At 38.6% G+C, this 23,236-nt stretch overlaps 1 protein-coding gene across 1 annotated transcript; it reads left to right on the top strand.

Annotated features, from left to right (window-relative positions):
- The first annotated feature begins 6,206 nt into the window (after window positions 1-6,206).
- On the top strand, window positions 6,207-21,745 carry Efcab1 (EF-hand calcium binding domain 1). Its single transcript, XM_042686262.1, has 7 exons — window positions 6,207-6,264; window positions 9,644-9,802; window positions 11,428-11,532; window positions 12,137-12,288; window positions 12,972-13,076; window positions 16,827-16,906; window positions 21,696-21,745. Exons 1-6 carry the CDS (start codon window positions 6,207-6,209, stop codon window positions 16,890-16,892), a joined length of 645 nt encoding a protein of 214 aa, XP_042542196.1. The 3' UTR covers window positions 16,893-16,906; window positions 21,696-21,745.
- Window positions 21,746-23,236: the final 1,491 nt, after the last annotated feature.

Here is a 23,236-nt window from a genome sequence, read left to right as displayed (position 1 = left end):
CTTTTATCAAAGCAATTTCATAATAGATTTGTAATACACTGTACTTGGCAATTGGTTCCATGATGTCATTTCCTAAACAGCCTCCAAAGTCCCTCATTGTAAAAGGTCCATATTAAGGAAAACATTTTCATCATGTCAAGGTCAAACTATTTATCATGGCCTCAGTCCAGTGAATACTGAGTCAAAGGGAAGATTATTTTACACATAAAATGAAAGGAAATGTTCTAGCATCAATAGTCACTCTCATGGACTTTTTGTAGGTACAAAAACAAACATCTCCAGGTTGCTTGCTTTTGGAAAGTTCTGTGATCATTTTATGCACAGTAAAATTTGTGTCTAATATAAATTAAGCACAATTTCCTATTATTCCATTTTTGATTGATTTGATATGAGGTAACCATTCACACTTAACTCTCCTACTCTGAGAAAGCTCTTGGGGATAGCAATTCTGAGTCTACTCAGAATAAGTAACTAAAAACTACAAATAGATGCTTCAGTTTTGCCTTAAAAATGGATTTGATAGCTCCAGAATGCCCATAACTTATTTCTAAGGGACTAAAATTACTCAATTTAAAATTTTTCACAAGAGGGCCAGGTATGGTGGTGCATACTTGTAGTCCAAGCTGTAGAAGAGGGACAAACAGGAAGCTCGAAGAGAAATAAACAGGAAGCCTGACTGTGGCTAGCCAAGACAGAAATGTGAAACTCTATTGAGTGAACAAGGAAAGGAAGGCTAGTGGCCTGGTTCAAGTTGTAGAGCACCTGCCTACCAAGCTGGAGGGCCTGAGTTTAACCTCCAGTACCACCTCCCACCAAAAAAACTTCACAAGAATATAATAATAGCTCTAAATAATAACTCATATTTGGAAAAACATGCCTCAAGTAAATACTGCACATTTCCTGACAAATAATTGCCTGAAGAATTCACAGTAAGGTCAACTTTTCAGCCTCTTACAATTCATATTATCAATAACAACAAACAAGTATGGAGGAAAGAATGGGAATATCAGGCAGGAAGAAAGGAGGTGCCATACAAATGTTGCCCAACAGGCTAAGAATGTTTTTGCCAGATATACCAAATTTGCCTATTTAATTCCAACAAACTGTAATATTGACATACATCATCTTTTTCCACTTAAAGGGAATGTCATTGATGGGCCTTGATAAATCACAAAGTGATTAGCTCGCATATAGTGCTCCCCAGGTGCCAAGAATAGGCTTTCTTCTCTTTTTTTAGTACCTTTTTTTATTGTAAAAATGCTGTAGAAAGGGGTTACAGTTACATGAGCAAGGTAATGAGTACATTTCCTATTGTGCATTGTTGCCTCCTCCTCTGTTTCCCCCCTACCATCCCTTCCCTCCCACCTCCACAGCTTGCCCCCTCCCCCGCCAAAGTTGTAAAGTTCATTTTCAACATAGTGTTTTGTATATTTCATTGTTACAATGGGTCAACCTGTATCCTTATTTAAGCATTTTGTTTTTTCCGATCCCCTCCCTGAATTAGAGAAGTGTATTACAAGATGCAGGTTACTGACATCAAATACAGTGAAAATAGGGGTTATACCATGGGGGAGGAACATACAAAGAAACAAAAACATTACATGCTATATTATAAATACATTAGAAACAACAGCAAGAAAGAAAAAGATATTTGTGTCCCTATCTTGGGCTTCATTTCGCTTAACATCATCTTATATGGTCATATGTACATAGCCTTTGGCCTTTTCTGCTTGTCCTACACATGTACTAGCTATTGCAAATAAGGGAAACCATGGGACCTATGTTTTTTGGGCCTGGCTTACTTCACTTAATGTAATTGTTGCCAAGTCTTTCCTAACAAATAGGGCAATGTCATTCTTTCTAATGGAGGCATAGAATTCATATATATATATATATGTATATATATATATACCACATTTTCTTGATCCATTCATCTACTGAGGGGCATCTGGGTTGGTTCCATATCTTAGCTATGTTAAATAATGCTGCCATAAACATAGTTGTGCTGGTAGCCTTAGTATGGCCTTGTTTGTGATTCTCTGGGTAAATGCTCAAAAGTGGGATTGCTGGGTCATAGGGAAGCTCTATGTGGAGTCTTGTGGTTGTACAAGTTTACACTCCCACCAACAATGCAGTAGGGTTCCCTTCTGACAACAACCCCTCCAGCATCTGTTGCTATTAGAGTTCTTGATTCTAGCCATTCTAACTGGGGTGAGGTGGAATCTCAATGTTGTCTTGATTTGCATTTCTTTTATGGCTAGGGAGGTTGAGCATTTCTTCATGTGTCTATTGGCCATTCTTCTTTCCTCTTCAGAGAAGTTTCTCTGTAAGTCTTCAGCCAACTTATGTATCGGGCAGTTGTTTCTTTGAGGATTTGTTGTTGGGTGATTTAATCACTAGTCATACAATGGACAAGGGTCTCATATCTAGAATAGGCTTTCTTCTAAGCTGCCCCGGGCATGCTCTTCTCTTCAGTGTGAAGAGCATATCACATCACAGGAGGAGTGCACATAGGGTGACTGCGGCTCAACTTGCAAACGTGTTGCTTCTTCTGTTACATACTGAAAAACATCCCACCTCCCTGTCTTTTGAAACAAAACTACAACCATCTCTAACAATACTATTTAATTCTGTATTTTAACAAAAACCCACTAGGGTTTCCTAAAATTAAACTATGCTCAGTCCTCATTTTTTTTCCCATATTCTATTTACTCAGCTTTAAACAGTAATACCATTTAATCAGAGTCCTGTTGCAACTTTCTAATTGCTATCATTTCTTTTTTCTTCTTCTTCATTTTTTATATTATCCTTCCATGTTTAGTTTTTTGAGGAACTGCCACACTGCTTTCCAGAGTTAAACAAGTTTACATTCCCACTGACAGTGTATTTAGGGTTCCCTTTTGGCTGCATCATCACTAGCATCTGTTATGATTTGTTTTCTTGATAATGGCCATTCTAAATAGAGCGAGGAAGAATCTCAATGTTGTTTTGATTTGCATTTCCTTTATGGCCTGAGATGTTGAGTATTTATTTGCTTATTTGTCATTTTTATTTTTCTTCTGAAAAGACTCTCTTTAGCCTATTAGCCCATTCATCAACTGGGTTGTTGAGTTTTGAGGGTTTAAGGTTCTCTGTATATTCTGGCTATGAGGCCAATGTCTAATGTGTAGCTAGCAAAAATTCTTCTTCCATTCTGCAGGCTAACTTTTTAGCTTGTTGGCTACGTCCTTTGCTATGCAGACACTTTTTAGTTTGATGCAGTCCCGTTTGTCAAGTCTTTTCTTTGATTCACTGTGTTTCTGGATCTTTACTCAGAAAGTTTCTACCTGTGCCCAGGTGCCCTAATGTTTCCTCTACTCTTTTCTGTTATAGTTTCATGGCTTCACATCTTTCATTCTCTTTGAATTAATGCTGGTGTAAGGTGATATATAAGGATCTAGTTTCCATTTTGTGCATGTGGATATTCAGTTTTGCCAGCACTGTGTGTTGAAGATCCTGCCCTATGATCCAGAAATTCCACTCCTGGACATTTATCCAAAAGATTTCAAATGAGAATATAGTAAACTACCAGCACAACCATATTATTGCGGCACTATTCACCAAGCCAAGATATGGAATCAGCCCAGATGCCCCTCAGTGAACAAATGGATCAAGAAAACACGGTACATTATACTCAATGGAAATAGAAAGAATGGTATTCATCCATCAGAAAGGATGATTTTGTACTATTTGCAAAGAAATGGAAAGCCATGTAAAAATTTTGTTAAGTAAACCCAGAAGGAACTGAGATAGTGTAACTCCTTAGAAAGGCAAAGGCAAAGTTCAGTAAAATAAAGCACCAGGAAGCAGGTGCTCAAAGGGGATAGGATGGATCAAGGGGAAAGAGGTGGACAAATAACTAGATGAAAACAGGGAAAATGCAGTCAAGAATCCTATGTATATCCTACAAAATTAAGAAGAGTGAGGGAAAGGGAAGAATGGATCAAAATGTTGAAAGAGGTGATATTAATCAAGATATATTACATTCATGAACTGGTTTGTTAACTTGTAACTCATTTAAAGAATAACAAAATAAACTATAAAATAAACTACCCTTAAGTAGTTGTACAAGGGAGTTTGAATTCAATGTGTCAGTTTGCAAGCACAATGTCAACCTCTCCATGATTCTCCCCCAACCCTCCCAACACCATCTATCCCCTCAATTTATGTAACTATATTTTCACATATATACATTGAGGATTAATAAATGCATTCACATACCTTTCTAATTGTTTACCCTCTCATTCCTTTGACTTTCCCCCAAAGAGTATGTACTCCAGCTTCTTCGTATTCATTTTGTTAAACTATAATTCATTATCTAAAAGAATTACAACATTGAAATACTCCACTTCGTATACCATACTTTAGTTGATACATTTGTGTATATTAATGGCTGTAACTTCATGTTAATTAACAGACCTTGAGCAATTTGCTTTATAGTAATACAGTCCCTGCCTTCTCCAATCATTCTCTATTCTGGTTGCAAACAGCCCAATCCTTCATTCAATTCTTCATTCTACTAGCCAATACAACAGCAAAGAGATATCAAAAACATCAACATTAGAACTATTTTATTTGGGGGTTGTTACTCATTATTGGTGAAATTTTTTCTGCCTTCAATCTGAAGGTAAGAGTATTTGCCATGAAATGGCATAGATTGTGAACAATTCTCCTTTAATGCTAAACAAAGAGGCCCTGTGGAGAACATGTAGGTTTCTGCTGGTGGTTGACCTATGACATTTGTGTCTTAATTCAAACAGGGCCTCCCACATGCTGTTAAGAAAAGCAGAAAGTCAGCTATGTACATATGACCATATAAGATGATGCTAAGCAAAATGAACTCCAAGACATGTAAACAAGAGGTTTTTCTTTGTTGTTGTTGCTTTAATGTACTATGTGATTTCTTTTTTTCTTTTGTGTATTTTTCCTTATGGTTCATCCCCTATTGTCACTATATTTGATTTTGTTATCCAGATATTATGTATATGTTTATCTGATATAGGGAAGGGGAACAACAAAATGATGAGACAAAGGAGGAACCTATCTAACAGCAATACTTAACAATATGTTGGAAATGAACTGTAAAACTTGGGGGGAGGAGAGTTGGGGGATGGAAAGGTGGAGAAAAATGAGGGAAGGGGTAACAAGTTAGACAAGAAATGTACTCCCTACCTTACGTATGTAACTGTAACCCCTCTGCACATCACCTTGACAATAATTTTTTTTTTAAGAAAAGCAGAAAGTCTCTGGCACTGCAGATGTGATTGTGTCTCTCACAATGCAGATGCAGTTTGTAGACACACGAAATCTATCAAATAAGCAAAAGGGGGATATTTTCCAGAAAAGCAAGATGGGGTTGTACCCTCAAACTAAGCTACAGCCTGTTTCCATTTGAGACCATAACTAGTTTGAAAATTGATAGTGGCTCTTTCCAAATTCGAGTGACAACCTACCTTCACCTCCCAAGAGTGAGACGGTGGATGGGGGAGAAAAATAAAAGACTGCTCTCTGCAATAGCACCAAAGCCATGAAGATATAGTGGGCCAAACCCTCCTGGTGTCCAAGCAGAAAGACTCACTGAAAAGTATCTCACCCGCCAGCACAAGCCCCGATACGTTTGTCCGGATGACAATTTCCCCTAGTCTCCCTAAAGACAAGCGTCCTCTTGAGGTCTAATGCTTACTACCAAAAACATCCCTAACACAGGCAAGCACATACTTTTAGGTTTGGATTGTTTATGTTGCAGTCAAAGGGGTTGTGAATCCAAAAGATAGTGACAATCAGCATCCAGTCAGCAATAGGCTGGGCTGGGACACTCCAGGAGCCAATCGGAAGTCTCCCTGGCCATTGCCTCGGCCACTTTGTATGTGAGGCGTGGCAGTGTACCACACACCCCTGCCCGAGGGCCAATCCGCGGCCGGCGCAGGCGTTGCCAGGCTGCTCTGTGTGTTGGAGGGTGCTTATGTCCCAGGCTCCCTTATCCCGGGAGCCAATCGGTGGCCTGCTGAGCCAGCCGTTGCCATCGCTACGGTCTGTGAGAGTAGCGTACACGTCTGGCCCGGACACCTGGCTAAGATACCCGAGCCCCTGGTCGGTAGATTTCCTGAGAATCTAGGAGGTGCGCATCTGGAAACACGCGCCGGGAGCCGAACGCATGAGTTCCCATCATGAACCGGAAGAGGCTGCAGAAGCTGACGGAGACCTTAACAAAAAATAGTAAGCATTGTAAGTAAAACTTGGGTGTTGGACCAGCAGAGGCCTCCTGGGCCATATGTCTATGTAACACAGTGCTGATGTCCCTGCAGTGCCAGCTTCTAGGCTGGTGTGATGACAGATCCCTCTTCATGCCTACTCCCTAAAGAGACACCTGAAAAGGCCTTACAGAAATGCTAGCTCCTTGGGGCAGACATTCAGTCTAAGAATTTTAAGAATTTATACTCATCATCTAGTGCTGCCTACCCTGGAGCATGCACTCGGCCTGCTTTTCAGACCCACTTAACTTACTTTGTATTATAGAAATACAATCATGGGGGCCCACAAGACGTGTCTTAGACTCAAATGGATACCAAAATAGGAAAAGAAAAAAAAAAGGCACTGGACTTAAGAAAGTAGTAGAATTAAGGACACTATGCACCACCATGCACCACAGCTTGCTTTCTAGATCTTTGTAGAGCAAAATAACCTGGCAAATCTAAGGGTTGGAAGCTCACAGGAGATGAGGAAAATACTCATCAATGTCTGATCATCTCTAGGGAAGAGGAATTGAACGGCATAGAACCCTATGTCTGAGATCACAGATTTGTTTGGAAACTGAATTGCATAACAAAGTTAAACATGTGGTAAACAATCTGTTCCCAACTCGATTTCCACTTTTCAGTGGCTACTTTGCAGTGAACAAGCATGGTACAGACAATTGGAAGATAAGTGTATTTTTTTAAAGATAAGTGAAAATATATCAAGAAATATTATCTCTTACCATATTTAAATATCACTTTAAAGTGATTCCCCTAAAACTGATAGTTACCTGTTAAAAGTAAATGATACAGAATTTTCTGTAGAAATAATTACAGAATGAATATTTTAATAATTTTAAGTGTCTTTAAACAGAGGAATTTTAACTAAAGTCAAATTTCTTATTACTTGTCAGATTATAATGTGGTGGATGAGACTGTTAGAGAAAAAGAATCTTAAGTAAGCACCAAGTAAATCCACTATGCTACAGAATGTGATCTACAAGACACATACAGAGCATTCTGAAGAAAAGTGATTCAAGGGTACACCACTGCGCCCAGTCATGGTTGAAATGGAGTCTTGTGAACTTCTTTTTTGCCTGGGCTGGCTCAAATCGAGATTCCCCCAATCTCCACCTCTAAAGTAGGTAGGACTACAGGCTTGAGCCACCACACCTGGCTTAACTGTGTTTTACATTGTTCTTTCTTAACTCCTTTTTCTCTTCCCTCCTCCTTTAAAACAGTGTTTGGTGGGTTTAGTTTTTGCTCATTCATAATATATATACATACTAGTATACATATACTTACATAATATCTAATAGATTATATGACATAATATATAATAATATACAATATAAAATATATTAGATATTATGTATATTGTATATAATGTACTTGTGCTGAATGTAACATTAAGTACACAAGTTCCCCCATTACACATGGGAGGAATGGTTCTCCTCTCCTAGTTGATGTCTAAAATTGTAGCGTATCAAACCTACAGTCACATACTTACCCTATATGTATCATATATACCTATGATATGATATATCATATGATATGATATATCATATACCTATGATGCATTTTAATTTATAGATTGGGCACAGTAAGAGATTCACTGCAGTAACAAATAATGAAATAAACAACTATAGCCATATTCTATAATGAAAGTTACTTAAAATTTATAAATTTGAGAAAGAATGCTTCTATTTGCTGTTTTTATACTCCATTGGTGGGTAACTGAACCCAACACAAGGAAGTGAAATTTCAGATAAAGGGGGATCTAGACTCACATTCCAGAACTTTTCCATCTTTTCCTTGTATCAACTATATACTAACTCCCTATTCCTTCCTTTCCTCAAATACCTTGTAACTACCTGTCTACATTCAGTCATTATGAATTTGATTAGTGTAAGTACATCATTTAAGTACAATCACATAACACACTTCTTTTATTTCTAGATCTTTTACTTATCATGATGTCCATAAATATTCCTGCCTCTTGTAGTATTGGATAGGATGTTGCTTCCTTTCCTAAGGCTGAATAATATGCCATTGCAAGAATACATATATATATATATGTATATATATATATATATATATATATATACATATATATATATATCACATTTTGTTTAGTCATTCAACCATCTAGAAATGGTTTGCTTCCTTGTGAACAGTGCTAATATGAACATTGGTATGCAGCTGTGTAGTTCTTCTCTCAGTTCTTCCATGGACACACTCAGAATTTCTGTATCATATGGAAATTCTGTGTCTTATTTTTGAGGAACTGGTTTTCATAGTAACTTAACAGCTCATTTTAAATTTTTAATCATTATTTTCTTTTGTTATTTATTAAACTTTTCATTATACCAAGGTTTCATGTTTTCTCTTAAAATGGGGTTCATAAAACCAGAAATCATACTCAAGCCTTTCCTATCCTTTAGGATGAAGCACAGTTTTCTACTCTGTGCAAACAGAGAGAGAGAGAGAGAGAGAGAGAGAGAGAGAGAGAGAGAGAGTATTGTTTTATCCTTATTTTTGTAAAGTATTGTGCCATAATTTTATCTGGTTTTGAAATAAAATTGTTCCTATCTTTTACTCATTCTTCATATTTAGACTCATTTTTGTACTCTTAGTGCCAGGCAGTAACCCTTCTACTTATCTCAAGTAGTTGTTGAAACACAAATAATTAACTCAGTGTTTATAAACACCTCACTGTATGCAATTATGTATGCAAGCAAGAACCTGCGTGTATACATCCTTTAAATAAAGATGTCCTTCCTGCAAAGTACTACTGAATAGCTTGTTTTCATATAATCCTTAAGAACCATGTTGAATGATAGCATATGCTTAAATTTATTTATTAGAAAAAGATGATTCTGAGTTAGACAAAAGAGAGCTTATTTGTAAATCCCATGAAATGATGGGGGAACTTTACCATTCTTATTGTGAGCCAGACCTCTACCAGCTTTGCAAAGTTTAGAATCTGACACTTCAGTCATTGTTCATGTCCCATGGCTAATATTATCTTCTTATCTCCAAAACATCAGTGGACTTGAATCTATCTAACATCTCACTTTTGTTTGGAACAAATGCTGCATTTTCCTTGAGTAATGGCTTTCATCTTCCATTAACTTAAGGGTACTGAATCTCAAAACGCCTCTAAGAGACAAATGTATATCTGCTATCTTTGAGGTGTAGTCACATAAATAGATAGATAGATGATAGACAGATCAATGGACTGATTGATTATGGATAGAAAGCAAGCAGACAGATTCATAACACATAGATATTCATTAATACAAAATTTAAGTTAGAACTTAAAGATGAAAAGCATACTTTTGCTCCATCTTCATTTTATTCTTTTACAGTTAACAAATTTGAAGTGAAAAGACTCATAAATCTTTTCTATACCTTGGTGGGGGAAACAACAGAACGGCCAAGTTCAGTCACAGGACTTGATCGCAATGCATTTCGGAACATCCTGCACACAACATTTGGAATGACAGATGACATGATCATGGACAGAGGTGAGAGACACATAGGATTCAAACCAGCAAAATCCAGCCACTACTGCAAACTGTGGAACTTGGTTATACCCTTGGATGTTTTGTGTTTCACATGATCAATTTCACTTGAAATTGTAATTTTCCAAATTTCACACAGAAGGCAATAATATTCTCTTTATTTTATATATGAAAAATGAGCAAAATCAGGCAGGTACAAATGGCTCATGTCTGTAATCTAAGCTACTCAGGAGTTTGAGATATTAAGATTGCGGTTTGAAGCCAGCCCAGGCACAAATATCTGTTAGACTCTTATCTCTAATTGACAAGCCAAAAAAAAAAAAAAAAAATGTGAGTGTGGCCCAAATGGCAGAGTGACAACCTCATTGAACAAAACAGATGAAGAAAAGTTCAAGCTGCAGTTCTGACACAAAAATAAATAAATAAAAGGAAATGGGCAAAGTAAAGTAGAATAAGTTTATCTTTCTTCATATCAAAAATCCCAAAACATTTATATTTCTACTTAGAAATGTAATAAATAGCATAGTTTTTAAAAGGCAATTGAAAGTTTAAGAGTTTAAAGATTAAAAATGTATTTTTGTTACATCTTAATTTTATTACTAAATTTCCTTTTAGCCTAGAAAATAGCTTAATAAGAGTTAAAAACAATTCTATAGCCAGGTGCTTGTGGCTCAAGCCTATAATTGTAGCTACTCAGTGTAAGGTCTGCAAAGGGATACCTCCCTACCTCTTGGCTAAGTTTCTGCCCAGGATCTGTTATCTAGATAACTGGCACACCTGGAAGCAGTCACCTTCCCCTCCTGCTAGGTCACATCCTGGGCCACCTCTGATCACATGCCTCCCATCTGACCTTAGGAGGGTCCCAGACCCAGAGGTCACATCAGGATCCAGTGTGGCCACATCTTTCCCCCACCTGGTCACACCTCTTCCTGTCCCTGGCCTAGATAAGTCCTGGCCCAGGGGTGGATCATCCCCTTCCTTTTTCAGCCATGCTTCTCCACCAGGCACGGAAGGGACAGCAGCTCTGTAAATACACTTCTTTTCCTGTCTGAATAGCACCTGGTGATCTCTTTATCGGCTACCTAATGAAACCTACCTATTTAATATACCTTACACTCAGGAGGCTGAGTGTTGAAGTTCAAAGCTAGCCTATCAAGGAAATCTGTGAAACTTTTTTCTCTAACCAGCAAAAAGCTGGAAGTGAAGATGTGGCTCAAGCAGTAGAGTACTACTCCTGAACCCAAGAGCTCAGGGTCAGTGCCCAGGCACTGAGTCCAAACACAAGGACTGCCACACACACACAAAAAGTCCTATAGTGTAATAGTGTTACTTAAGTAACAAAACATAAAATTATGTATATTAATCTTTAATGTGTCTAAGTGATTCATATATTTTATTTTAGGACATTCTTTTATTTTCACAAAATATGAAAGGAAAATTTGATTGTGTAATTAGAAGTACTTTCCAATGTTATGATGTCTTAGTTTTCTTCTTGGCCAAATAAGGACATTGATCCATGGAATTTTGGGGGTTTCTTTGAATTCTAAAAGACAGGAAGCCACGATAGGTACTTTATTGAGAATTAATATTTAGCACAATTGTTACATCGTATCTATCTTTTTCCGCAGTATTCCGAGGTTTTGATAAAGATAATGATGGCTCTGTAAGTGTATCAGAATGGGTTCATGGATTATCACTGTTCCTTCGAGGATCATTAGAAGAAAAGATGAAATGTAAGTGGGAAGTCTATTCTCTTTGTAAATGTTAGACTAACAGGGGTTGTGTACTTAAATCAAGCCAGCCAATGAAATGGCTTAGTTGGTGGGTTGGATGATTGATTGGTCTGAATCCTCATCAGCTTGTTTTATGGAGTGAATTTAAATCAGTAGGGGATCAAAAAATAGTAAGCAATGCTGAGGAGGATTCACACCAAGAAAGATGGCACACATGTATATATGTATGTGCTAAACATTTTACATTTCTTGCCTTGAAGTATAAATTCAGAGAACATTGATTCAAGTGTTCTGATCTTTAATTCTAATGATCCCTGCTAAAGTCATATCTTAACAGTATTCAACATATCAAGATGAGAATGTCCAAGTGATTGCTCTTAGGTGTGCTTTTCCATAGCTCAGTGTAAGGGAAACAAGATTTTTTAGGGGGAAAGGAGTGTTGTTGAATATATCCAACAGTGTTTGTTAACACACTGTGAAGCTTGCAACAAGGCTCGTGGGACTGATAAAGCACTGACAAGATCATCCTTGACCTTGATGACTTAATCCTAGGAAATGTTACTTTAGTGATTGTATCAAATTCATAATTTGACATATTTTTAAGATTGCTTTGAAGTGTTTGATTTGAATGGTGATGGCTTCATTTCAAAAGAGGAAATGTTTCACATGTTGAAGAACAGCCTTCTCAAACAGCCATCCGAGGAAGACCCTGATGAAGGAATTAAAGATTTGGTTGAAATAACACTTAAGAAAATGGTAATTATGAGTAACATGGTTTCATATTGAATATAGAATAGATCAAAGAATTCAAATTGTGATAAGTAAAGTTTACTGTTTAAATAAAATGCCTGAATTATGCTTGTTATTAAAATATTTTTTAAAAAATATTAGCCTGGTGCTAGTGACTCACATCTGTAATCCTAGCTACTCAGGAGGCTGAGATCTGAGGATCACTGTTCAAAGCCAGCCTGGGCAGAAAGGCCATGAGACTCTTATCTCCAATTAACCACTAGAAACCCGGAAATGACACTGTGACTCAAAGTGCTAGAATGTTAGCTTTGAGCAAAAGAGCTAAGGGACAGTGCTCACATCCAGAGTTCAAGCCCCATGACCAACAACAACAAAAAAACTTAACTAGATGCCAGTGGCACATGACTGTAAGCATAGTTCCTACGCCCTCAGTTCAAGCCACTGACAAAGAAAATAAATCTTTGGGGCTAGATGTGTCATTCAGCGGTAGAACTCTAGAGCTCTTGACTAGTATCCATAAGGCCCTAGGTTTGATCCTCAGTAGCTCCCTCAAAAATTCTGTACAGTTTCACAACCCATTTTCTTATTTTTCTAGCACATTTCTTCTATTACCAATTGGATCTGAATAGAGTGTCTATGATAAGTATGTCATATGTTGAATGGAACATTACTGTCTCCTCCCCTCTCAGGACCATGACCATGATGGGAAGCTGTCTTTTGCAGACTATGAGAAAGCTGTAAGGGAAGAGACTCTTTTGCTGGAAGCCTTTGGACCTTGCCTACCTGACCCAAAGGTAATATCAGGAGTTCTGCTGAACCATAACCAAAATATAATCCAGGATAAACAATCCAAAACTTCTGGGTTTGATGAGTGGAGGACCAGGGAAATCACATTTCCTGCAGTGACAAAGCTCTAAGTAGAGAAAAGCCACTAAAGAAGAACCTGACAATTTATCTCATGGTGCTACTGTAGCCAGTGGTTCGTTTTTCATTCATGAACTTACTCATTCATGTTAGAAACAATTAACAAGGCTTAATGTGTAATCAGAAGCACAGATGAAAGGCTCAATGGCCATGCTTAAGGGCAAAAACCAACATGCAAATAATTGCACAAGAGGGTGATAAGTATTATTATAATAATATTTAATTACTTCTATGGTGCTTCAGCTATGCCAGGCAAAGTCATAGGCTCTGTGCTGCATATCACTTCATTTAATCCCTCTAACAGCCTTAAGAAGTATGTGGTATTATTATCCTTCCTGTATACATGGGTAAATTTGGGCTCTGATGATGTAGGCAACTTGCCCAAGTTCACTCAACTCAGAGTGGGGTACCCTGATATGCTGTGCCAGAACCTCCATTTTGTGTGGAACCACAGTGGCAGGTGAGACAAAGGAAGATTTGTTTCAAAGGACCAAGGAACCAGGACTAATTAATTTATGCAAAAGGAATGATGTATTTATAAATGAGGGAGGAGGAGCGAGAACAAGAGCAAGTGACACATGCAAAGGAGTCTGTCTCAGAGGAGAAGCTGATGTGTGGAGGCCGGAGATATGGCAGCAGATGTCTAGAAGGACCATGTAGGGTTGGGCTTTGTTATGAAGATGACAGCCATTCACTGCAGGATTTTTATTAGTTTTTGTACTCCAGCTTGAGACTCTTTTGGCTTTCTCACTCAAGGCTGGTATTTTATCACTTGAGCCACAGCTCCACTTCTGATTTTTTTTTTTCTGGTTAATTGGAAATAAGAGTTTCATGGGTTTTTCTTCCTAGGCTAGCTTTTCAACCCAAGATCCTCAGATTTCAACCTCCAGAGTTCATTGCGTGTTTTAATTACATGATGTGCTTTATCAATGTCTCTAGCCCCTTATGCTCTGGTTCATATCTCCAGCTGCCTGTTGGATATGTCCCCAACTTGGCCCTCCTGCATCTCCCTAGTTATTCAGTCACAAACCAAAGAGCCCTGACTATAGCCCTGACTAAAATCTCCACGTCTATGACACAGGTATCTGTCCCTTGGACTAGATCATGAGCTTTCTTTTATTTTGTTGCTATTATTAAGTGGTTGTATGAAGGAGTTATAATTCAATAAGTCATGTTATGAGTACAATGCTTCTTGGCAATGTCACCCTTCCCTTCATTCTTCCCCATCCCTCCCTCCCTTCTCTACCCACAAGTCACTGTAGTTCATTTTTCTCATAATGTACATTGAATACAATGACTGAATTTGCTCACCCTTCCTCCCTCCACTCCTGCTTCCCCCGTGCTTTTGCTCTCCCAACAAAGATAATGAGCTTTCTTGCTTCTACTGTTGACTATCTAGTGCCTTGTCTCCACAACATGTCCTATCTTTGGAAATACAAAGGCTGTCATGTCCCACCCTAGCTCCAACCCTGAAGTGGATATAATGGTCCCCTTCTCTCTCCAACCACATTTCCTCCTCTCCCTGATTCTCTCTGTAGAGGCCACTACAACTATACTAGCCATGTTGATACTCCTCTCTCCATGCCTTGCATTTGCCATAGCCTCTGCCCAGAGTACTTTCACCAAATCATGTGCCTCAGTCTCCCATGGCATCCAGCTTCTTCCTTATAGAGCCTCATCTTGGCCATTTCAACATTACCCTTTCTGTCACAGCCCTGCTTTCATTTTCTTCATTAATGTTTTCACTTCCTAATTGATATTTACTTGTTTACTTACTATCCGTGCCATCACATAGTATTAGCTCCCTTAGCTCTATAGCTCCCTTAGAACTCTGTTCTTTTCTCAGTGTATTTTCTCATCCTCTACCTGTGACATTAAATAGGTGCCTAGTGAATGATGGGTGGACAGGTGGAGGAGTGCATGGATGATCTCAGAGGTGACTGATAGGGAGATCCAGACCTGCTTGGCTTTCCCAGCATCCACGGACTCCTCCTTCACTAACAAAACCTTCCTGTTAGAATTTGAAGGATTAAAAACCATTCCCCCTAAAAGACAAAAAGAAAAGAAAAGAGGGAGAACAGAAGGAAGGAAGGAAGGAAGGAAGGAAGGAAGGAAGGAAGGAAGGAAGGAAGGAAGGAAGGAAGGAAGGAAGGAAGGAAGGGAGGGAGGGGGGAGGGAGGAAGGAGGAAAGCTGGAAATCAGTGGCTCATGCCTGTAATCCTAGTTTCTGAAGAGGGTAAGATAAGAAGATAGATGTTCAAAGTTGTCTACCCCAGGCAGGAAAGTCTGTGAGAATCTTATCACCAATTAACCAGCCCCAAACCCAAAGTGGTACGATGGCTAAAGTGGTAGAGCTCCAGCCTTGAGGAAAAATTCAAATGAGAGCATGAGGCCCTAAATTTGAGCTGCAAAACTGGCACCATAAGTAAACAAACAAACATGGGAAAAGGAAAGAAGAAGGAAGAGGAGAGGGAGGGAGGGAAGGAGGAAGAAGAAAGGAAGAAAAGAAGGAAGAAAGGAAAGGAGGGAGGGAACTTGCCTTATCCCACTTCTATTTTTATTTCCTAATGATCTTCCTTCTCAGCCAAACTTCTTGAAAAAGCATATAGATTTAAGACCTGCACTACCATCTATTCCTTCTCATCCACCCCCAGTCTGCCTTTGCTCAGGTCATCTACTCTGTTAATAAATCACCCTGCAAATTCTCTCAAGTCCTTATTTTACTGAACCACATCCCTCACTCACCTGTGCTGTAGCTCTGAGTCAGTCTTCTTCTGTTTCAGGAAACTTCTTTCCCATCCTTTGGTCATGCCCTAATGCTTCAATTGGACACTCAGAGTGCACTAGTGTTGATCCCTACTCTGACCTTCATCCTGATTTATGCTCATAGCTTCTTCCTGAGCTTTGTGCCAGGTTAGAGGCTCGTGGAGAGTGGGTCATAGCATTGGCTCATCTTTTTGGTCCCCAAAGCAAGCATTGTGCTTGGAATGTTCTCAGCACTGACCAAATCTATGAGTGAAAAACACATGAAGAGTTTCCAGGTACTAGTGGCTCATGTGTGTAAGTCCTAACTACCCAAGAGACAGATCTGATGATGGAGATTGCAAGCTAGGCCACACAGAAAAGTCTATGAGATTCCTATCTACAATTAAGAACCAAAAAAGCCAGAAGTGGGGCTGGGAAGGTGGCTCAGTGGTAGAGCGCGTGCCTTGCATGCATGAGGCCCTGAATTCGATTCCCCAGCACCACATAAGCATAAAGAAAAAAAGCTGGAAGTGGCGCTGTGGCTCAAGTGGTAGAGCACTAGCCTTGAGCTGAAGAGCTGAGGGACAGTGCCCAGGCCCAGAGTTCAGGCCCCATGACTGGACCCCCCCCCCCCAAAAAAAAGGCCAGAAGTAGAGCTGTGTCTCAAATGGTAAAACACACCCTTGAGAGAAAAAGCTAAACAAGAACATAAGGTTCCATCATGGAAAAAAAATGAAGATCAAAATAAAAAGTTATTGATGTCTGTCCTTTTGCAGATATCATGACTGTATTAACATTACAGAAATACATGAAGCATCTTATGTTGTTCATTTTGTTTCGAAGTTTGTAGTAAATTGAATACTTCTACTTTATAGAGCCAAATGGAATTTGAAGCCCAAGTATTCAAAGACTCAAATGAACTCCAAGATGCGACTTCCTAAAGAAGTTGTTTTAGGTGAGTGCAAGAGGAGACGCATACACTGAATTTTATTTTCTCCTTAGCTTAGTAGGATTATGCTGAGTTGTATATTTTGAGATGAAGATGGGGTTCATTTACATGTATCTCTTAACTCTGATGCAGGGTACAAGTAATACAGGAGACAAGAGGCATTTTGGTAAATGTTGGTTTAGCAAAATAAAGTTAGCTTGTCTGGGATGACTTACTACCATGGGGACCACCTGTTGAAGCACAAACCGGTCATCAAATCTCTGGATCCACTAAAATAATGGACAGATTACAAAGTCACCAATCAGTTTTCATGCCAGAAAATAATGGAGCATATATTGAAAATCATTGAAACTATGCCCTTCATAGCAGCAGTTTTTAAGATGATATGAACAGAACAACACTGGCATTTTTCATTGAAACACCTTTTTCTAAGGCATTGAAGGAAATAGAGACAGAAGATACTATTAGAGCCTATTTCAATTTGATTTCCACTGTTGTGGAGGCTTTTGCCTTACCAGCAGAGGTCAAGGACTTTATCTACACACATCTTTATACCAGCCATAGCAGTTATCCTCTACATAGAGTGGCTGCTCAATAAATAGTGCACACTGCAGAGTAACCTGCACATGCACACAAATGTATTGATGGAAGTATGGTATATGCAGGGGAGAATTCCAGTGTTATAATGCCTTTGAACAGCTAACCTATGGTTGAATAAAATAAATACCAAAACGTTGGTACTTGAGGGTCAGGGACTGAGTAAGGTCAAGGGGAATGGGGTACATAATTGAAGCAAGGAAGCATGGATGAATGCAGTCATAGTATTCAATGTCCACATGTGAAAATGTAACAGGGAAAAATGAGGGAATGGGTAGTCAGGAGAGGTGGAGGAGAATGGTGGAAGGGGTGATATTGATCAAGATGCACTGTACTCATAAACTGACATGTGAAATTGAAGCCCCTTTGTATAACTACCTAAAGGCAATAAAATTATTTAAAAATGAGAGCAAATTGGATTGAAAAACCATAAAATGCCATAACATAAATATAAGTTCTTGGTGATCAGAGAAGGGGAAATATTCTCTCTGTTTCTAAGGCTTGATGGATAGCACATAGTCACAGCTTTCTGTTAATCTCTGGAGTTATTCTAGACCCCTGAACCCTGCTTTGTATCAGGTGACAAAGCCACTCTCAGCCATGACTCACAGAGTCTGTCCACCCTAAACCTGTCTTCATCCCCTTGTCCCCACCTGAGTATACTGCGATGTCTCAGTCTCCTTGCCCGACCCCACTCATCTGTACCCTTAGTGAGGGATTCTATTGTATTGTACTCTATTGTATTATCCACCAACTGCAACCTCCTAAAGACCACAGAAGGGGCCTATGGACAATGTGTGGCCTAGGGAGGTCTCTATGAGCCCATCTTTGCATCCCAGAGCCCCCTGGGAGTAATTGAGGACACACAAGGATTCTGCTCTCCACATGCATGGGCACTTAGAGGCTGCTTTGGAAAGAATTTCCCTTTTTTCAGCACAGAGTGTCAGTAACTTTAAGCAAAAGCTCATCTTGTAGACAAAAGAAGATTGTTACTAAGAAAGTAAAAAGTGCAAGTATTTCCTTAAAAGTTTTGCTGCTTGGGCTGGGAAGGTGGCTCAATGGTAGAGTGCTTGCCTTGCATGCATGAGGTCCTGGGTTCAATTCCTTAAGTACCACATAAGCAGAAAAAGCTGGAAATGGGTCTGTGGCTCAAGTGGTAGAGAGCTCACCTTGAGCTGAAGAGCTGAGGGACAGCGCCCAGGCCCAGAGTTCAAGCCCCCACGACCAACAAGTTTTGCTGCTTCTTACAGTTGGGCCCTACTATGAGTGTTCTGCCTACAGTAAGTAGGTATAAACAAAGCAATACAGTTTTTAATTTTTCCATGTTTATTCAAAGATAATTGGAAAGCTTGTACCTGTTGAAATTTCACTTATGTTTTGTTATATACATCTTGTGAAATAATTGCTGCTGTCACACTAATTTAACATATCCATTGTCTTACAGAATTTTCATTTTCTTTTTGGGTGTCATCTGCTGCGCTTAGCAAATTTCAAGACTCTAATAACTACTGTTACATTGACTACCTCCAGAACTTACTCATGTTGTATAACCATACCCTTTACCTGTATCTTCCAATTTCTCCTTCCCCCAGTCACTGGCAACCATCATCCAACTATCTTCAGTGGTGTTTCTCTGTTTGTAACTCCACATAAATTGTGTAATTGGTTCAAACCAGTCATCCTAGATTCTCAGGAGACTGAGATAAGGAAGATCGCTATTCAAGGCCAATCCAGGCAAAGAAAAAAAAAAAACAACAGCTCGGCCCCCATCTCAGTCAATAAAATATGAGCTTGGTAGCATGTATCTGTATTCCCAGGTGTGGTGGGAAGTGTAAACAGGGGTATCATGACTGACCCAGGCAAAAAGTGAGAACCTACCTCAAAAATACCAAAGTAAAAAGTGGTTCAAGTGTTAGAATGCCTGCCCAGCAAGCATGAAGTCTTCAGTTCAAATCCAAATAGTACCCAAAACAACAGCAACAACAAAGATTTCATGTAAAAATGGGATTGGGAGACATGGGTGTGAAGGAATTATGACATTGATCAAAATGCATCATACTCATAAACTTGAATTGAAACCTCAAAAAAAAGAAAGAGAAAAAATAATGCCTTGAAGCATTTTTCTCGTAAGACTTATTTCACTTATAATTGTTGCCCTCCAATTTATTTATATTGTCACAAATAACATAAGTTCTTACATTTTTAAGGCTGAATACCATTCCATAGTGTATATACATGGGTGTGTATACAAACACACATGACTATATATAAAATATATAGTTATCTATTCATAGACCTTAAAGTTACAGTATTTGCATATTGTGTCTACTGAGAATGACACAGATTTCCCCCTGTAATGCATGTTTAATTTCCTTTGGATCTATAACTAAAAATAGGGCTATATATAACTAGAAATAGCCCTATTTTAATTTGTTATAATGTTTTCCATAATAGTTGTAAAGATTTTCACTCCCACCATGGTTTAGAAGTGCTCTTCTTTTTGTGTGTCCTTACCAGTATGTGTTACTTTTTGTCTCTTTGTCTTTTGGGTAATTCTAAGTATAGTGAACTGACACCTTGTAGTTTTGATTTGTATTCACTTTTTTTTTTTTTTTGTCAGTCGTGGGGCTTGAACTCTGGGCCTGGGCTCTGTCCCTCAGCCCTTCAGCTCAAGGCTAGTGCTCTACCACTTGAGCTACAGTGCCACTTCTGGTTTTCTGGTGGTTTATTGGAGATAGGAGTCTCACGGTCTTTCCTGCCCAGGCTGGCTTTGAACCGCGATCCTCAGATCTGAGCCTCCTGAGTAGCTAGGATTACAGGCGTGAGCCACCAGCGCCCAGCTTGTATTCACTTTTAAATAGTGATGTTGAACACTTTTTTTTTCCTATGATCATTTTTTGAAAACTGACACTTAGATCCTCTGCTTTTGTTGTTTGTTTGTTTCTTATTTGTTTTGATGCTGGTCTTGAGGCTTGAACTCAGGGCCTAGGAACTGGCCCTGAGCTTTTGTGCTCAAGGCTAGCACTCTACCACTTGAGCCACAGCTCTACTTCTGGTTTATTGATGGTTAACTGGAGAAAAGAGTCTTACAGACTTTCCTGCCCTGGCTAGCTTTGAACCATGATCCTCACAAGTAGCTAGGATTACAAGCATGAAATCTGGTTTTTAAAAAGAGAAAAAAAATCAATTTTAGTTGAGTTTTCTGATTACAAAATACTGAAGTTTACTGGGAAATATTTCAGAAGTTTAAGAAATTAAAACTAAAAATAAAATATTCTAGTGGATCCTTTCGTGTTTATGGTATTTATAAGTAAATACATCTTTGTAAGCTGCTTTTTAAATGAACCATTACCTAACTGGGCCCTGGTAGCTCATGCCTATAATCCCAGGTAGCTCATGCCTATAATCCTAGTTTCTTAGAAGGCTGAGAACCGAGTATCATGGTTCAAAGCCAGCCTGGGAAGGAAAGTCTGTGAGACTCTTTTCTCCAATTAACCACAAAAAAGCCAAGAGTGGAGTTGTGACTCAAGTGGTAAAGCACCGGCCTCAAGCAAAAAAAAAATAAAAAACAAGCAAGGGCTGGGATATAGCTCAGTGGCAAAGTGCTTGCTTTGTAAGTGCAGCATCCTGGGGTTCAATACCCAGTACTAAAAAAGAAAATAACAGACAAATGTCCCTCCCCCACAAAAACAACAACAACCTGACATTAAAAAAAAAGCCAGGAAAGAGCACTGAGTTCCAGGGTCAGTACTGACACAAGAAAGTAAGTGAATATGTAAGTAAATAAATACATGTACCACTGCCTTGTGAACATTTTTGAGGTCACTCAGTGTTTACAGCCTCGGTTGTCATGGCTGCCTAGTCTTCCATCCCAACAGACTGCATTAAGCAGCCCTCTGCTCATGGAAATTTTGTTTGTTCCAACAATTCATAGTGTTACACATAATTCCACAAGTGAGCATCTCTGTGGATTAATCTTTTCACATGTCTCATGATGTACTTTCCTGAGGTAAGTCTGAAAAGCACAAAAGCAGTCCGGAGTCCACCATTACAGCACGTGCAGGCTGGCCATGCTCCATGAAGGTCTCCTGGTTGAGCCATTCCCAGCATAAACACAGCAAGCCACTCGCCTACTATGAACTTTCTCTCCATTCCCTCACTGATGCTGTGTTCTGATTGGTTCTCTATCTTTGTGTAGGTAGAAGCAAAAAGAGTGAAAGAAATGGCATGTTGCAGAGTGCTATGAGCCTGGGCCACTGTGTTTAGTCCATGAAGGGCGGCTCCTGGAACATTTCCTGGGCCAGAAGACCTCAGTAGTCATTGAAGTGTAAGAAATATGTCTCTGTGGTTCCAAGACAACTCACAGATCATCTTTCCTGACTCCCACAAACCTATGCAAACATGATAGTATAGCAAATGCACATTAAAAGAATTTAAGTTATACATATACATCCCTATGTTAACTGATGTTAAGGTAAAATCTTTTTGTAAACCAATACTTTTATTGCACATTTCTAAAATCTGCATAGTTGTGTGTTCTTCCCTACCATGATTAATCTCTAAAATTTGGTTAAAACATTAATTTCCAAGGACATAAACCCCAAAGGACACAAATCCTTTAAAAATGTTTTTTCTCTATATATACATATAGATATAGATATAGATAATTTTTTTCTTTTTACAAACCCACACCCCTTATTTTTTAAAATCAAAGAAAGGGGATTAAAATGTTCTATTGGGCCAATAGCAGCCTTAAACACCTGTTTTTGCAAACTTTTTCTAAATTGTTAACAAGAACTAATAATGCTATAATTAGTCAGGCTTCATAATGCCATTCTGTCTAAAGTCCTTTATGCTTCCTTTCTTTTACTTAGGACTATGAGTTTTTCTAGTTTACTTAAGATATGTATTGTACCATTTTAGAATATGTATGTATAGTTATATTTTAATGGCATATTTACTATAATCATACAAAAGATGCATAAAAATTAAGCCAGCTAGAAATTTACAAATGTATCTGAATTCACCCTAACAATCCATTACAAATGTAAATCAAAGTAGAACACCTTATTAACGGATATAAGACACAGCCTATGAAACTAAAACAGGGGGAATCTTACAAAACTATGTTACTTTAGCATAAATATAAGGCCTTGGGTTCCATCCTCAGTATGGGGGAAATATATATATAACTTTTATTGAAGTTTGACTATATGAAAGTTGTTCTATGTGAACAATTCTTCTTATCATTTAACATTACATAAACCTTAAAAAGTCAATAAAAAATCACTCAAGACATTTCTATGCATCTTATGATGATACTGGCCTATGATCAGACTGCTCTGTCCAAGAGCTTCTCAACATGTAATAGAAAACATGGCTGCTGCTCATAGTCATGATGTACCTGAGCATGTGTTTCTATTACTACATCTTCATTGTCAGATTTCCTTAAGTTCACTACTGTGGTAACTCTAAGCTGAGAACCTAGGGCCAGTGACCCTGACCTGTAATCATCTCTACTTAGGAGATTGAGATCCGAAGAATCATGGTTGAAGACCAACCTAGGTAGAAAAAAAAATCACTAGGGATCATCTTCATAATAAGCAGCAAAAAGCAAGTCTGGATTCAAATCACATTTGAATGTGATTCAAATGGTAGAACACCAACCTAGTAAACAAGAGGTCCTGCGTTCAATCTCCACTACTGCTGGAAAAAAAGAAAGGGTGATTTTAACACAAA

The sequence above is a fragment of the Dipodomys spectabilis genome, unplaced genomic scaffold, assembly GCF_019054845.1.
Source record: "Dipodomys spectabilis isolate Male_0828 unplaced genomic scaffold, ASM1905484v1 ptg000096l, whole genome shotgun sequence".
Taxonomy (NCBI): Eukaryota; Metazoa; Chordata; class Mammalia; order Rodentia; family Heteromyidae; genus Dipodomys; species Dipodomys spectabilis.
The sequence above is the reverse complement of the archived record's forward strand: the minus strand, read 5'-3'. Positions and strand labels throughout refer to the sequence as shown.